The sequence below is a fragment of the Sparus aurata genome, chromosome 21 (genome assembly GCF_900880675.1).
Source record: "Sparus aurata chromosome 21, fSpaAur1.1, whole genome shotgun sequence".
Classification (NCBI taxonomy): Eukaryota; Metazoa; Chordata; class Actinopteri; order Spariformes; family Sparidae; genus Sparus; species Sparus aurata.
In genome coordinates, this window is record NC_044207.1 from 22,971,274 (window position 1) to 22,989,352 (window position 18,079).

The 18,079-nt window shown below is 43.0% G+C and overlaps 1 protein-coding gene across 2 annotated transcripts in view; it reads right to left on the minus strand.

The window, feature by feature from the left end:
* Positions 1 to 958: 958 nt before the first annotated feature.
* arhgap21b (Rho GTPase activating protein 21b) overlaps positions 959 to 18,079 on the minus strand; it is a 41,859-nt gene continuing 24,738 nt past the window's right edge. For both annotated transcript variants that reach the window (XM_030401785.1, XM_030401787.1), the window contains 17 exons: positions 16,137 to 17,703; positions 12,382 to 12,528; positions 12,092 to 12,194; positions 11,947 to 11,992; positions 11,387 to 11,512; positions 10,986 to 11,285; positions 9,944 to 10,005; positions 9,668 to 9,813; positions 9,435 to 9,577; positions 8,579 to 8,737; positions 8,370 to 8,448; positions 8,178 to 8,251; positions 7,984 to 8,073; positions 7,708 to 7,875; positions 7,255 to 7,360; positions 4,166 to 4,197; positions 959 to 4,053 (listed from right to left, as the gene is read on the minus strand). In XM_030401785.1, coding sequence (XP_030257645.1) covers positions 2,491 to 4,053; positions 4,166 to 4,197; positions 7,255 to 7,360; positions 7,708 to 7,875; positions 7,984 to 8,073; positions 8,178 to 8,251; positions 8,370 to 8,448; positions 8,579 to 8,737; positions 9,435 to 9,577; positions 9,668 to 9,813; positions 9,944 to 10,005; positions 10,986 to 11,285; positions 11,387 to 11,512; positions 11,947 to 11,992; positions 12,092 to 12,194; positions 12,382 to 12,528; positions 16,137 to 17,703 — 4,911 coding nt within the window. In that variant the 3' untranslated portion in view covers positions 959 to 2,490. The remainder of the gene's footprint in view (positions 4,054 to 4,165; positions 4,198 to 7,254; positions 7,361 to 7,707; positions 7,876 to 7,983; positions 8,074 to 8,177; positions 8,252 to 8,369; positions 8,449 to 8,578; positions 8,738 to 9,434; positions 9,578 to 9,667; positions 9,814 to 9,943; positions 10,006 to 10,985; positions 11,286 to 11,386; positions 11,513 to 11,946; positions 11,993 to 12,091; positions 12,195 to 12,381; positions 12,529 to 16,136; positions 17,704 to 18,079) is intronic.

Sequence of the window (18,079 nt, forward strand, 5' to 3'; positions counted from 1 at the left end):
TACATAACCCTGAAACAGACGCAGTTTAATCATATTCAGCCATCAATAATTTGATTATATTTGTCTTTTACTACTGTGAGTCTCGAAAAAAAAAAAGGCCTCTGTTAATGGATGTGACCGCAGCTGAATAACACCCACTAAATGTAAGATGGCATTTCAACTTTTTGCTTTGAAAATCATCCATCTGAACTAATGGGATTTGAAGTTCCCCCGTTTCAAATTTCCTGAGGAAACTGTAGAGACGTGCACAAATGAAGGTCACTTTATAACTTTCAGATCAATCCCAAACAACAGTCTGCTGCTTCAGACATCCGAGTTCAAAGTGAACATTTCCAACTTGATCACCCACACTGCTGAAGATTGATCAGACCTGATCAGATTGTGTTCGGTCAGTCACATGATCCAAGAAACAAAAACTTCATATAGGAAAATCATCTGTCCAATTATATTTAATGGAATTTTGTATGTGTTATACATTTAAATCTTATACTGAATAAGTATAAGAGTTTGTATTTTGTTTTTTAATAGGGTTTCAAGTATTCAGTGTTCAAAAGTATGAATTCAGGTCACCCGAATTCAGCTGCTCCTTTTTTAAGCATCAGGTTGCTTAAATCGGATTGGTGAAACGGACACCGCAAATCAAGATCTGAGAAACTCAAGTAGCTGAAAAAACTTCAACCCATGTTTTACAGATCAACAACAAAAAAGATTTAATGTGTGTTTTTGGATATAGAGAAAACTCTTTCAAATCAAAGTGAAAACTGATCAATAGATTTGAATTAAATCACATTTGACTCAATACTGAAAGACAGCAAAACTTCTGAAGGAGACCAGGCTTAAATTTCAACACTAAGTTTGATGTAGATACTCAAATTAGAAAGAAGATTTGAGCGATAAAAACTTTCTTTGTTAGAAATACTCATGTGACTCAGTAAAAAAAGAAATAAAAACAACCATCTGCCATTGACAAAATTTATTTCCAGTGTTTCAGGAGTCTGTGCACACCCCTCTAACAATCAGAGGAACACAGCATTGTTACAAACGCTCCAGCGCAATGAAGTGTTTCCTCATGCAGGGACCTCTCCACACAGAGAAGTACCAAACACAACACCCACACAGGCCACGAGCGTCATCATCATCATCATTATCATCTTCATCAACTCACAATACTGTACTGAATCCTGCCAACTGATGGAAATGAAAAGTAAAGCAGCTAAAACATGGCATTTATATGTACATTTAAGTTACTTATTTTACAAGGAATATTTAAAATTCAAGTTCTGTTAAAATCAAAAAATGAAAAAAAAAACAAAAAAAAAAAACAGGAGATAACAAAAAATGCGTATAAAACATGTTAAGACCAGAGTGGAATGCCTAAGGAATGGAAGCTCGGCATTTTTGTTACAGAAACCTGGAGAATGACTGAGAATCGACGATAAAAATGTCATTCACAGTAACATCTTCGTGTGTCTCGACAAAGACAATATGGCACCCTTAACATTTCATTGTGAGGCACTTCCTATTGAGAAGAAACATGATATTCTGATCTGATTACCCATTTTCTTTTTTTTTTTCTTCCAACGTATTCTTCCTCTGCTGCCTGACACATGTGTGAACCACGAACACTAAAACATAACACTTGCATCAGAGGGATGTTGTTCACTGCTCTTTAAAACCACATAACCGGGATGAATAAGAACTACGTTTCCATTTTGCATAAATCCAGTGTCTCCTCGTCACCTTTGTACCTTTGGAAAGGCCCCTTCGACAGCAGACGGCTTTGTAGGCGGTCCACACGCGCAGGCTGTACCAAAAACACAATTCAAGTACACAGAAAAATAGGGATATGTACACTTTAGAGTGAAACACAAGCATCTAAAGCTTTTAGTCAGTATTACAGCAAGCATGTCTGTACATTCTTCATTTGGTTACTGAGAGACTCGCTGACTCTGAAGATCGTAACTTTCTTTACACAAAAATAGTTCCTTTGCAATACTAAAAATCTCTTTTTACTACTTCCTATTCGTTCTAAAAGTCAGTTCATCCTTAAAGCCACTTTACTAAAACCTAACTCGAGTGTCACAGTTCAAACTTCCTTGCGCAGACTTCACAAGCTCATCGTTTCACGAGCCACAGGTCCTCTCAGTCTTCAGCATAACGGGGATTTGTATTAGGAGGGAGGAAATCCTCCTGCTCAGCCATCCCAAAGTCATTTGTCATTTAAAAAAAAAAAAAGAAAAAAATTTGAAAGGTATAAACAAGATTTTGTTTCATGCTTCTACATGAGCAAGATCAACGATCCCTGTGTGCAGTAATTCTCTTTTCACAAGCACACGCACACAGTTACAGACACACACACTCCAGACAATTTTTGTACAACATGCCCATTCACGAACATTGGTCACACAACAAACATTACACTGACAGACTCCCAATTAGGTAAACATCTCACAGACGAGAACATACACAGTCACACACGTCCAACACTCCTCACAGGTACTGATAGAAGCGTGAATGGACCACCTGGGAACTTGTGAGTTTATGTGGGTGAGCGGTGGCCGAAAGGCTCAGATTTTTGCTCTGGGGGACGTCGCCGTTCAGCGCCTCCGCTGCCCGATGTGGGAGTTCAGACGAGGACGAGGCGCCGAGGTTCTGGGAGCTTGCACTGCACAGCGCCCCCTGCTGATCAGCGAGGTCCAGGCTGACCTCGGGATTGCTGGTGCGGTGGCGCTCACGGGCAATCCAGTCCCCGATGGAGAAGTCTTGAGAGCTGCACTTGGGCTTCAGCTGGTCCACAGCCGACAGCTCGGAGCGAGAGCCTGAGCCGATGCTGACCTGCCAGTCTCCCAAAACGGACAGCTCTGCGAAGTCCCTCTGACCGCCCATGGTGTGCCTGCGTCTGATGTTCTTCTTTTTGCTGCGGCCCTCCGGGGACCGGCTCCTCTGGCTGCCCACACCAAACATGTCATCCACAGACATTCGCAGACGCACCTTCAGTCTGTCGGTGATCTTCAGCTTCCACGCTGGCTCAGCCTTATCTAACTCGCTACGAGACGAGGAGCTGAGGCTGCCTGTGGAGCGTCCTTTGACCGACCCCATTACATGTGAGAGCCTGTTTGAATCTTTATCACTCCACGCTCCTTCCAGTGAAGACTCGCTGTTGTGTTTCTGTTGAGCAGCTTTCTTTCTGGAAAGCGTATCACACTCAATGAGTCTGTGTGAGGGGAGGGGCCGAGGAGCTTCCTGAGGGTCACGATGTTCTGCTTTTCCGACTGTGAACACCGACAGGTCGCTTTCACTGTCCGTCTCCATGGGCCTTCCCTCGCTGATCAGCTCACTCCTCTCATCGTCAGCGTCGTCCCCACCCCTGCTTTCTGCCACACTCTGCACTTCAGGACTGAGAGTGTTGAGCTCAGCTCCAGTCAGGAACGTCATGGAGGAGGTGGTGGAGTAATCGGAGGTGATGGAGCAAACCTCTGCTGCAAGCCCGCTCGGCCCTGCCTCTGGAGCCCCCATCCTGCCTCGCCTCACTCTGGGCACCGACGCCTGAGAGCTGGTGCTGTTCATCGTACCGAGGTCGGACACCGTGTCGTCGTAGTTGGAAGGCGGGTCTGACAGAGAGGACTGGTGAGCCATCGGCATGCGGTAGCTGAGGTTTGGGGAATGGGAGGGCGAGGCGTAAGGGGAGCCGGCTTGAAGGGCAGAGGAAATGTGTTCTGTAGGCAGGGAGGGAGAGGGCTGCGATGTCAGGCTGCAAGAGAGAGACTCTTTCCTGTTGGGCATGTCGAGCTGTTCCTCTGAGCTGTTCCTGTGCTTCTCTTTCTCACTGGCTTCATCCGTCTCCCCCTCCTCCTCGGTCCGGCTGCCTGGGGACCACAGCGGGTGCTGCTGGCCTTCCTCCGGGAGCTCCTTCTTAGGGTACACAGCGTCCAGGTCATCGTCTGAACTGCTGGGATGAGCTTTGTCCTTGGGCTTCTTGCGCTTTCGGCTGGCGAAGAAGGAGGAGCGCAGCATCTCTTTGCTACACTGATCCTTCCCTGACCCCCACAAGCCCTGCGGATACAGAACAAAAACAGCATCGTCAAAACAAGACTTATGAATATAACAGCAAAGACAAGGGAATGAGGGGTTTGTGTGATACATGAGGAAGTGAGGAGGACATTACCTTTGATTTGGAGGAGTCACTACATGCTGAATCTGTATTAAAAAGAAGATTATCATTAGTACAAGTTTGCCGACCTTCTGACTCGCTAAAAACAACAAGAAAAAGAAAGAGAAAAGGCAGATTAAAAGTTTGTTCAGAGTGAAACTGGCACACATGACGAGTATAATGAGAGCGGCTGAATGGAAGCAGATGACACATTTTCGGCTCAGAGAGAGACACAGCAGGACAACTAACCACATTAAGCTCTATATGGAAACGTGTAGAAAGCGTCAGAGGAGGCCTGAGATGAAGGATGTGAGGAGAGGAAGTGAAGTGAAAACCCAGCGGTTAACCAAGACACAGAAAGCGGCTCATGCTCATGTATCGATGGAAACGACGGCACATCACGGACAAACACGTCAGTCACAGAGCATCACATGTAGCCACCAACCAGCTGTAGGCATTCTTTCCCAACTCAAGACATCACAGAGGAGAGGGAGTGATGAGGTTTGCTTTGACTGAGAGACTTAAGGGGCCTGAGCTGAACAGATCAGTGAGTGTGTGTCGTGGTCGATACAGCTGGCGCAGGCAAGCCTCAGTATAATGGAGAGGTTTCTCTTACTCCGAGCTAGATTAACTCCTGTGGGGGCTCTTTAATGTGTCATTCTAAACAAAATAAAAGGCAAAACAAAGTTCATAAAAACTTCCTTATCTCACTTTACAAAAAGGAGACACGCAAACTGGAGCAAACAAAGATAAGCAGACCAATAGCCCATTTCGACCAAATAGTTACAGGAACCGGAAGAACTAAACTCGGGAACTGAATGTCCTCTTTTAATGCATTTCCACCACATCTGGAAAACCCCTAAAGATTCATCCATTAATGGATTAAAATCCATAATAACAGCTGAGATACAATTGCTCATGTTGTTGTTTGTTTTTACTCTAGCGCTTGTATTTAAATAGATATAATGAATGGCTGCAAAGGAGACTAAAACTGTTATACAGCAATCAGCCTCAACATCAAAAGGACTGGCATGTTAAAGCGCTAACATTGATGAGCTCATTACAATGCAATGTTCTGCTGAGAAACCTTTGGTCCTCACATTCACCTGGGTGCCCTTGGACTTTCCTCCTGAGCAGTTTATGTGGTGTGGAAATATACAGTGTCCACTGTCCAAGGTGAGCCGCTGCCATGAGAGCTAGTTCTTGGTCCACAATAGTGGGGGGTCAGCAGTGCATGTCAAGGGGCGTCTACATAAATGTCAGGGCCGAGGTTTTCTCTGCAGAGCATTGCATTTTAACAAGACGATCAACAACATTCACTCTGAATGATAGTCTGACTCTCATCCAAACATTCTTCAGTGGGATCTAGTGCTTGGTTACTGTTTAAATAAAGCTGTATGTAAATTTTATGAGCAGCAAGGTTGACAAATAAGCGACATTCTGCACTGCACTTGCCCTGACGTATAGATCCTCTTTCAAAATGAAAACAACATTCTTGAGTTCCTGAAGGACCCCTGAAAGAGTTCCTGCGGTGGAAACGGGCTATTAAAGATCTAACATAGGTTCAAAATGTGTGTGTGTCAGTGTGTAGCGCAGGGCTGGGTAGGGAGACATTGCGAGGAACATGTCAGTGATGGATGTAGGTGTTCTACATCATGTCATAGCGGGAGATGTGGAAGTATGTGATGTTTCTAATGTTGAATGGGGACAAAGATCTTGTAATAAAGACATCACAGACAACAAATCAAACAAAAAGACACAGGAGGAAGCACCTGAAACAATAAAAAAAAAACAAAAAAAACCCTTCCTGTCGCGGCAAATACCACTACGTCTACATGTTCCATCCACTGCTCTTTGACTGCTTGTCAACAAGTCATTAAGTCTCGAAGCAATACGTAGTATTAACACGTAGTTGTATGTGTTGGTTGTATTTGAGTGTAAACGCGTGTGTCCTGGCAGAACATCCAGCTCAGTCCCACCACTACGAACCCACCCCTCAGACATCATGACAGATTATGCCACATGACCGGAGAGGTTGACCATACCATGCTACTTGTCCTTGCGATCAGCTTTAGAGACAACAAGAAACAGCAGAAGGGCTTTCAGAGAAAGTACAGCAGCATCGCTCTGTATCCCCTCAATTTAGGGTATTGGTTTATATATGAGACGTGCACACCACAGGAAAAATGACAAACATCGACTTCTCTTTCTTTCTTTTTTATCTTTTTTCCTCCTTTCGCCCAAATTTAAAAGAGCTGCGGGTTTCTGCAGACTAGGCAGCTACACTGGGCACAACACTCGTCCTTCTTCCTACAGTCCCAGCTGTCCATCACTGACAAAACAGAGTCCATCAGTGACATCATCGAGTGATAGACGCCGCCCACTTGGCCTGTGTCAAGATTGGGTAATGTGTGAGTGCTGGACAGGGATAAGGGAGAAAAAACAACACACTACACACAGAAGGGCAGAGGTCAGAAGGGTTAAAAAACGTCCATCGTCTCATTTTTGCCTGTTAAGATTTTCTTTGGGAAAGAACATGCCGGGATTGTGTGAGAGACGAGGAGGAGGGGAAGAAAAGAACTGAAAGAAAAGGAGTCGTCGTCTCAACACAGGTAAAAGCACAGGGAGAAAAAAAATGACTTGAGCCAGAAGAAAGAAAGAGTAAAGCAAAACAAATGAACGGAAATAAAACTTGAGGACAATTTTATCTTATCAAAACAAGACTTTTATCCAAAATGAATAAATTAATAAAAACAAAGCTCTACATACGGCAAGGTATTTTTCAACAAATTTCCAATTGTTTAACTAAAAAATATATTCATTGAATAATTGTTGAAAAAGCCTTTGTTAACATAAACACAAATAAAACTTATTAGGCTTGTTTTTGCTCAAAGCATTTAAAGTTATGACAAAAAGGCATGATGTTCATTATCTTAGCAATTAAAATTGTCACACTGCTAACATTCAATCTTACAATTAGACTTTAACACAAATATTTAACAGTTTTATCAGCTATATATGAAATCTATTATTGCTGCCATGACAATGTATTTGCTGCGGTAATGCTGGACGCTGCTTCTAAAAGAAAACTTTCTCAGATTTACCTGAGACTTCGCCCGGTGACGGTGCGGTCCGTCCGATGTTTGAGAGCAGGTGGTCGATATTGGGCACAGGCTGAGACTGCACTGTGCTTTCCTGCTCAGCTGTGGTCTGGAGTACATTACACACAATAACATAAAAAAAAGAGAAGCAAAGAGGAGATAAGAAAACATAAATGAGAAAAACGGATAAACAACCACCAGAGATGAATGAGATGCATTTCATTTAAAACTACATCAATTGAATTCCTGAAGAGATTATCTCCAATTCATGAGAGAAATATCTGACTCTAAGACACTTAGCTGCATAATGATCTACTCTCGTACAAAATACTGATTAATGCAGTTTTAAATATCCATGTTTATGGAGAACAGAATGAAATTAAGTTATCTATGAGGAGTTGTTTTCTTTCATGATGCTAACAAAATAAAAAATAAAACAAATTAATTGCCACATACAACAGGGTCGTCATCACAGTCATCAGTGAAGAACCAGTCGTACTGCTGGATGAGGTTCTCAACTATCTTGCACTGGTCCGGCATGTGATTGACCATGTTGGCCATGTTGTCCTCAGAAGTTCTGACGAGCGTAGGACCAAACACGATCGCCAGGTTACGAGGCTCCATCTAAATAGACGAGGTTAGGACAAATCAGTTTTAATGACATAATCCCGAAGGATTGGAGGGTGTTAAACTAATGACATTAACACTGACAGATCCTGTTAACGATCATACCTTGTTCTTTTCACAGTTGTCAGAAACCTTCTTAAGGTGAGCACAAAGGAATTTCAGAGTTTCAAAGTGATGATCAGGTAATTCCTGGATCTGCAAGAATTGACAAAAATGGCGAGAGAGTCTCAGGATTAATGGTTTGCTTAATGTAATGCCGTTCAATTAAATGCTGCTCATATTAGATTTTTTTCACTCACCAGCCTCTTGAGCTCTTTTAATCTCTCCACTGAGTCTTCTGTTCTGTTGGCTTCAATAAAATCAGCATACTTTTCTGTGAATAAAGCAGGAAAGCCCTCAGTATGAGCTGCAAAAAGGAGGAACCTGACAGAAAATTCAGTGCCGTTTCAGTTTTTTTCTTGTTGCTTGTCAGTGTTGGTACAAAATCTCACCATTTGTAAACAGAGGGTCAGGAAGTTTTCGGAAAAAGGACTTCAGTAAACTACTGATGACATTGAGGTCCCGCCATTTCTGCAGAGAAGTGAGAGATTGTTGGAGCATTACGTTAAAGCAGTCCTCACAGTGTAAATCTGTCACTGTTAAACGATGTTGTCAGCAAAGCGGCACACTGTACTGTGCAACCGAACTGTCAGTCACTCACGTCTTCCTGGATGTCGATGTCATTCATGCCTTTACTGTTGAGTTCCTCCTGCATGCTGGAGATGGCAGCGTTGTTCCCGGGGACTCTGTAGATTCCTGTGTACTCCAGACCTCTCTCCTCCACCACATTACAGCACACTTCCACAATCAGAGGAACAAACTGCGCAACACACAACCAGCAGGAAGATGTTACATGTGACATATCACTGATTGTGGTCAATCTACGCTTATACCCTCATCATGACAATCATAATCTTAACCATACATTACAGAAACAAATATCACGATGCAGGCCATGTGTTTTGTACAGAGAAATGAAAATATTGAGCAGTTTACCATCAGACATTACACATTTAACAAGTAAAACTGTTTTACTCTTCAAAGAGTATGAAAGAATGTCTAAGGGAACCACTAAGTGGTTTTCAAATACTGACGGTTTGGGCCAAATATCGACCCAAAGTATCCGTTTTTGACTACCTGGGAATCAGTTATCTTTGTCCAGAATTATCTTCCCTACCTTTAAAATGATTCATATTATGGTTTGATTTCTACTAGTGTGAACCCCAGGAAGAAGAGCTTTATCTGGGTAGTGGCTGGTTGGAATCCAGATTTACTAATAAAATATATAATAAAAACCTATAATTGGACGTGCACAGATGTGACATGCACGCAGTTATGCGTCATATACATCTATGTTTCTTACCAACCAAAGTGAGTGACCCAAGCAAGAATCAGTGATTACTGATTCTAACACGCTGATACAAAAGTCTTTTTTTTATATGTACGGAAGCAAAATGCTACCCAGATCATCTGAATGTATTTTTACTGAATTACAGATATAAAAGACTGAGACTCACCCTGTTTGTCTGTGCAGCTGGACAGTCGTCAAGCCGCACCCCAAACGTGACCCCAGCTGGAGTCTTCTTTTCAAAGGGCTTCCTCATGATCCCTGCGATGCCAATTTTCCAAGCACCTCTGTCCCGTGGTGGACTGGAGTCATCTGGAAGAGTAAACACACACAAGATGATATATAATAGCCATGTAATGTCAGAAATGCACTTCAATCACTAAATGGAATTGTTGTCATTACCTTTCAACCCCCTTCGCTCATCTCCTGATTTGGGCGAATGAGGACTGTGGCCCCTGCCATCTGTTTTACCTCCCAGGAAGGCTTGTTTGATGCTGAGGGACTGGCGGGAGGTTTTGGGGGATGGTTCCGACCTGCTGCTGGGGGCGCTGATCCAGACAGAGAGCAAAACATACATTATACAGAAATATTAACAGTAAGTTTGCATAGCAGTAGGTGAGTAGATGAGTGGTCAGGTACTTTGACGGGCCCCAGGGGGCGATGTGGAGTCCTGCATACCTTATCATGTTGTACTCTTTGATCTTTCGACTGATCAAGTCCTGACTTGTTACAGCAGCATTCTGTGATGACAGCAGAAACACATTAAGGATGGTCATTAAATACAGTTATAAGTTTCTTCTCCATTACAAGCAAGTTGATTTAGATTTTTATATTTACTATGACTAACTATAACTGTTTAGAAAACTACTTTGTTGGGTTTACAGGCATTTATCAAATAACTAAAAGGGCCTTCCTATTCATTATACATAATAACTTATGCATAATACATGAATGATAACATCTAAATTATCTCAGTTATAAACAGCTGCACATATAAACCTGTGATATAATCCAATACAAACATTCAGTTGACAGACTGGATGATATACTGACTGGGACACAGGTCAAATAAACTGAAGGTTAACTGCAGACAGGCCAAGAACTGTACTAATGTCACAAGTGAAGTAGTTTGCAGTCGGAGTCCCTCATCCTCTTAACTCACGAAAGAATATAATAGCTTCAACTTTATCAAATTTATTCAAGGAAGATAACTCTGCCTACACTGCCTAATAACTAAAAGCATGATGAAATGACAAAATAAAAACTAAAAAGGCCCGGATTGCAGAACACAAATATTTCTGCATTACAGATTGGATTTTATGTTTGATCAGTGGTCAAACTGGTTCATGTTGGTAATAGAGGCAGTCTTCACCGACAGTTTCACTACTATAACTTCAAGTATCTCAGAGTGCTGCCAGACCTCTCCGGCATTTCAGAAATAAAGCCTATAATCCTCTTCTTCTCACCGACGCCTTTATTGTGTTTTATTCAAAGACCAACTTTGGTTCGCTTTGTTGTTAACCCGACGGGTGTGCTCCTTATTTCTTTCAAACCTCGAGTGAAGTCCGGTCTAAACTTGTTTGTTTTTCCTGTAACCCTAAACAACCAACAGTGCTACGCTTTGTTACAATTTTCCATACCAGCATCATTTTAGCTACATGTGAGGCTACAAGAGATCCTGACAACTTGGCCACACTACACGACTCTTGCAAGAACACACCTCTTCATCCGGGTTACTATTTTCCTGAATGACTCGGATCCAGGTCAGCATGTCGTCCCTCCCTTCTGCCTGGAATAAATACTCGCAGTCCGAGGTGGTGAGTCGCAGCACGTTCTTGCGTCTTGTGTCGCTATAGGAGATGTCAATCAGACAGGCCTTGATGCTGATTTGCGGCGGTTCCTCGTCAGATTGCGTGGAGGCATGAGACTGTGCATCTTTCCTGTCTTTGAAGAGAGTGAGGGTGTGACCTTGTAGAACAGCGTACATCTGCTTCCACGATTTCATTCCTCCACCGACACGCTAGAGAGGCAGAGAGACAAGAGCGAAAGAGAAATACTCAAACATCATAACATTAGTGATGTATATTGCTGTTAAATGAATACATGAGTATGCAGACATACCTTGTTTTTATCCGTAGTAAGTTGCCTAAAATTGAGATAACCTTCTTTGGAAGAATCTGCAAATATACCCGAAGAAGAATCCCTTCGAGATCCAGAATCCCCAGAAGATTTATGACCATCTAGAGCCTGCAAGTGTGAATACATGACACATTGTTTGGCATTATTAGCTGACACTGGAGTGTGACATGAAGAATGGAAAGTGAGAGAAGAAGATGACATGCAACAAGGATCTTTGAGTAGATTCTAACTGGGGATCTCACAGTTACATGGTCACCAAGACACCCCAATATCTACAACATCTCTGTCTCCAAACACTTCCTAAGGAAGCCATTGAAAGTAAATTGAGAAAGCATGAAAACCTGCCTGACTATATCCATAAATCATAACTGTTTCAGGAAACATGTCACATACCATGTCAAATAGATCAAAATGACTACATTAAATACTTACTAAATACTAAATACTACCGGGTAACAGGGTAAAAGCAAAGATAGAAAACAATATAAATGAAAAATAAATAAAAAATGATAACATTATTCCGTAAATTCATAGTTCCTCACCTTTCTCAGGCCCCTGAAACTTGGCATATGCTTACTTGAAGATCTTCTATAGAAATTGAAGAACAACAGATATATTTCAAGTCAGAGACAAGGTCAGACTAATTCACAACTCCATCCAAATGTTAAAGAATAAAAGACTTCTCACCCTCTGCCCTCCTCCTGATAGTTATCCAGACCCTCATCATAGGATTTGGACCGCTCTGTTTTACTGGCTGTGTCAGACTCCAACAAAGCACTTCTCAGTGACTCTATACAGGGATGAAAACATAATAAATCATATTTTTTTGCTACTTATAACCCAAGTTATTGTCATTTTAAAAAATCAATCCATGATGACTTAACTAAGTGTGTTATCAATAAGGAGAAATAAAATAATTATTTCAAGACAAGCTCAGACTGACATATACATCATTCAACCAACCAAATGCAGCTTACCTTGGTCATGTGACAGCTGACGACGAATGGGAGGGCACGGTGAGCCAGGGGTGGAGGGACCAGTCATTATGGATGGTGCAACAGATATCACAGCGGAGGGTGGAATAGGAGCAGCGTTGCGGTCGACACTGGGACTGATTGGCTCATCTGTGATGACAATGCAATGTTTAGCGTCAGCACAGAGATGAAATACATCTTTTGTTCTACTTGCACATTATGTCTCTGACTGGAAGAATGCAAGCCTGCTCAACATTTATCTTTACCATCTGTATATCAAAGACAACTTCATTAACTATAATCATCTGTGGGATTTAGGAAAAATTAAAAACAGCCTTCCTGTGACTCACATGGCTGACATGCCTCACCACAGCTGAGATCCATAACAGATCATCTTCTGACATGCTTTCTAAGAGAGAGAAGGAAGTTCTTAACTCATGAGTACTGCCCACTCCTGGCACTTCAAGCCTGAAACAGCTCTGAGTACAAAGCTGCTCTCTGCAGCCGAGGGGCTTTTGGTGCTAAATTTAAAAAGAACTGTCCTAGTTCTAGCCTGTACCCAACTTTGAAATGGGGCAAAGGAAAAGGATGTCACAATCTCCACAGAAAGGTCCATCAGGCTACCTTACTGAGGTCCTGCCCATCACTGATAAGCCTAATTTAGTAGAAACAACTTCAATTTTCACTTAATTTAGAGATGACCAGACCCTTTCACCAAACTCTGCATTCATTAAAGTCCATGACTGCACACAGTGATCTTCTGCATATGATGCACAAATACAGCACAATGATCAGAAGAACTCTTTCTTTGGCTGCTCGTAAAACACTCATAGTCCTGACAGGTCAGGCAGCTTGCTACAGCAACACTGGAAGGTTACTGCCCCAGGCTAAAACTGTTCACTCTCTGGTCCTATGTAAAATTAAGATCATTCTCCCTGTAAAGAGACAGTAAAGCATTATCCAAAATTAGACTACACTGCTACAAAAATGTATGGCCAAAACTCAAGATTTACTGCGAAAAGAAAAATGAAAAACACAGCGAGACCATCTAATGAAGATAAAAAGAAAAGATATGACCTGTCTGTAGATTAGCTAAAAAAAGCGGCGGATTGGATTAAGTCCTGGACCAGTGGGCTTTCAAACAGGCTATTGATGGAGGCCGAGCGGCTTACACAAACAAGGCACTGTTCTCCTGGGCCGGGGCACCAGTCCCAGAATGGTGGTGTTGCGGCATCACCACTGTCACTGCCTGCTTTGTCTGCACCTGGCCCGCCTTTACAACAAACATTACAAGGACCACTGAAGGAACGGCAGAAACACTGTAAGCCAAAAGTGTAGTGACCTCAGATACTCTTCACATGCAACTGAAAACTGTCACATGTTCCCCTTAATTCAAGAGCAATACCTTTAATTTTAGCACTGCAGAGAAGTAGGTCCACATGACTTTGAGTAAGAAAAAATTAACTCTAGTCTCTAAACTTACACTTCTCAACAAGTTCATATAAAAAAAGCTTACACAAGTTGACAACTGAAGGCATTCCTCCTGCCCAGCTTTATCTTTACTACTAGAGTGGACAAAATATTTTTAAAAACAACTAAAAAGTATAATGCAGTACAATTCAACAGCACCACAAACTGCAGCCTACAGATAAATCACTTCAATCTTCATGAAGGTATTTGCATTGCAACTGTATTAGGCCAAGACCTGTTTGCACAGGACTAGTATTACCTAGAGCTCTCTAGTAATTTGTAATAATCGCGGCAGTCACCTGTGATTTTAACCGTGTGTGAATCTGCCATGTCTGTCATTGATAAAGTAAAACTTCCACTCCATATTATCAACCATACTTTGCCAAAAGCAGTGGTCATGTAGTTATATTAGTCCTGTGCGAATTGCATGTGGGCGTTTTGCTTTGTAAACATCTGTTTTCTGTTGTCAGAAAAAGGAACAAGAAATATGATAGTGGCTCATAATAATGTTAGTAAATACATGTAAAATAGACTTTGCCTATCCTTTGTAAATGTGCTACACAAACACGGACGTGAGGTAGCTGTTTCTATGAGGTGACCTGGTAATACTAGGCCCATGCTGACAGAGCTTTAGAGTGCATTGCTTTTATGTGGTGTACATAATAAACTGACAGCTGTGTGTATATTATTAAAGATGTAAAATTAACAGAAGTGAGCAGGCCTCTGAAAGTTCACCTTTGAGTTTTGTGAATTAGAAACATCTTTTAAATTCATTTTGAACCATATTTTCGATTTATCCTACACCGAACTGCTTCAAAAGACCCACATTAAACTCAGAAACTAACTCTTCTCCCCTGGGTCAAGCTAAAACCTTACAGTTCTGCCTCTGCCTGTGACCTAGTTCCTACATAAAGGCTACCTGCAGAGTACAAAACGTTTCCTGTACTGTACGACCTTACAAAGCATAAGTAGATCAGAAGTTACATTATGCTGATTCAAGGCTTTCGATCCTAAAACTGTCCTGCTTTTCTTTTTGCTCAGGGACTAACCATTTTTATGATGAACCAGCCTAATCATACAAAAGGAACACTAAGAACTAAGACAAATACAGAGAAGATTAACTGTAAATGACAGAATATCCACCCTCCCAGATCCTGTAATTTCCATTTTACATCACAGAAAGATTGGTAGAGAGACAGATGGATAGACAGACACTCAAACATTCATAATAAATATAAGAGACAGATGGGAAGAGTCAAACATAAAGACAGACAATTTAGATCCAAACATGAAAATATGATTTATGTTCAATCTGACAGTAGATTTCAAGGTGACATTTAAGAAATATAAAAGCTCCTCCATCTCCATATTCAGTCTTGCCTCAAGCGATGTAGCTACAGCGATGCTCTTATCACACCACACAAGAAAACATGCTGAGAGCTCTTATCAATTATGAATATAGTCTCACTGTTGAACTGATTACAACAGATTCTCCTTAAAAGCATGAATACACGAACATATTTGCAATCAAATTTACACAAGGTTTAGATATGTGTTATTCAAGAGGAAAAATACAGCATTCTGATAATCTCTTTAAGTGTATGAGTTCAAACATTTTATGCAACGGACGCTTAAAGCACTGCCAACACTTCTTATGTGAATGGTAGGAGAGTTGTTTCGGAGCTGACTTCCATTTAATCACCACAAATGCATTATGGGAATACTGAACCACAATGCAATCCAGCCTGAAGTGAGACCTTCTAAGAAAACAATGTATTAAGTAAGAGGAAAAATTCAATATATTCCAAAAGGCTTAAGCCATCCTTCACTCTGCCCCAGTTAAGCCGAATATCCCACAAAACATCTCGGAATGCCACAAAACCTGATTAATACATCTTCCCAGGAAGATTAATTTATTTGCCATTTGCCTCTGCCATAAGTGTATGAATGTGTGTTTGAAAGGGTGAATGTGACAAGTGCTGTAGAGCGCTTTGAGCAGTCTGTAGATTGAAATATTGCTATTGAAATGCTAGTCCATTTGCCATTGTATATACACACACAAACACACACACACACACACTGAATCAGATGAACGATGAAACTATAGAGTTCCACATGCTCCACAGTCCTATGCATCTATTCTGAATTGATTTCTATCTGCATCTATCGTAGAAGCCTTTCAACCAGCTACAGTATCAGCACGGCCTGTCTCCCTCATGTTACTACTGCCTGCTGCCGTTGCCATGACAATGTGGGGCGTGAAGGTTTACAACTGATTATTCTCTTACCAATAAATGGAATGGAGTCCAGAGACTCATCCAGGTTGCTGGAGCACGAGGTGTGACATTGTTCCCCAAGGCGACGTATGCGTATCTCTCGACGTGCATCGTTGGGAAGCCAGCAAGCCGCCACATCTGCTGTAGAGTCTGCTCCATCGTCAGTTACCGCCAGGATGTAGGAGGGGTGCCGCAGAGGGCTGGGGTTCTTTCCAGAGGGGGGCTTTTCCCTAAGAACAACGCCGGACTCCGTGGGGCTTCGCCCGTTGACCTGACTCTGTGGGTCTAGGGGAGGTGGTTTGAGAATGCTTGGCCTCTGAGGCATTAGCTTTGGAGTAGAGCACGACCTGTGTCCTACCAATGCCGCCTCTCTGCCTGCCTCAACAGGCTGCATGGTTTCAGCCCGCACCCTGCTTAGGCCTTGTTGGGAAGTGTGGGCCGCGTGGTTTCCTTTGATTGCAACTCTTTGGTCGGTAAGAGAGTGTTCTGCACTTGTGCTCTTTCCAAAATGTGAGGATCTGTCTGAGAGCATGGGTGAGGAGCGGGTCTGAAGAGAATCTGGTCCTTTAGAGTACAGAGAGGGGTTGGGTGGCCCCCTCATGCCACCACTGTATCCAAGAGAGGGCCTGTGGAGCATGGCGTGTCTGGGGACAGACTGTCTGCTGGGTCTCGTACCTTGGTCTGCCCTTCCATATACTCCTCTCCTCTCACTGGGGCGAGCCAACTCTTCAGGGTCAACATAGTCCGATGAGCGTGCCCGGGCTTTGTGCATTAGGCCATCTTGGGACACGCTTCGAGGAGGCCAGTTCCTGGTTTGGCCTATTCTCTCCGCACTGAGCATGCGGTCCTGCGATGCACTGCGCGGGGCTATCTGAAAGTGGGGTGGAGGTCCTTGGTATGATCGTTCATGTGATGTACTCCTCCGTCGTATCCCCTTAGGGCCCCAGTCTCCCCGGGGAATGTGATGAGCAGCGCCAAAGGCGGTCTGATTAGTAGCCCGCAAATTATCCAGCCTCTCCTGGATAGTCCGGCTACCATGGGAATGGATTCCTTTGTTGTCAATGTACTCCCGGTACGTTTGGTAAGTGCGCCAATCAATGTTTTGATGGTTGGCTGGGTAATGAGGTGCCTGACCTCCATATGGATGCATTCCTGGACCACTGGGATAAACATCAGCCTTTCGTGGGTGAGGATACTGGGCCAGTGACCCAGGCCTCCCCCTGACAAAGACAGGGTCCATGTAATCTATCCTATGTGCTGGACCCATCCGCACCATGTGGGCTTTATCAGGAGGAACCACCACTGTCCTCACGCTGTCGTTGCGCATACACACTGCCATCTGGCTTTTTGGATATGATTGAGGAGGCGGAGATGGGGGCACGGTGATCTCCTTGCGGTACCCATGGTCAGGAGGTGCGGTTGGCCCTCGGCAGACCTGCTCTGCTGAGTCTGTCGCCTGGGCCATGCCCGTAGGCTTACAGTCTACTCTGGGGTAGCATACTGGGGGTGGTTCAGGAATGTGACGAGCATTTCCACTGTAGTTGCTGTGGCCACGGAGGTAGGCATCCTGGGAGTAGGCCTAGAGACAGAGGAACAGTAGTGTTACAATAGATCAGTAGAAGCTGCATTTCCAAGTGTGTGTAACATTCAACATTGTGCTACTCTGTGCTTGCAGAGAAGTCAAGCGTGATATTACAAACGCTACCGGATGCATGTGTGTGGGCAGTGCATGTTGCAGTATGAGTGAACGGAGGCGTTAGCAGTTCAGGGGTGTCAGTGGTCTTCATCTGCTCCTTATTTAGAGTTCTCATGATTATGTTCACTGTTCCCTGACTGGATGCTGCAATATATACGCTAACATACAAAATATCTTTCACTAATTGAGACTTAGGATGGGTTCGCAAACAATATTTTTATGGTACAGCTGTCTTTTTCCAACATTCCCATCTGTGTTT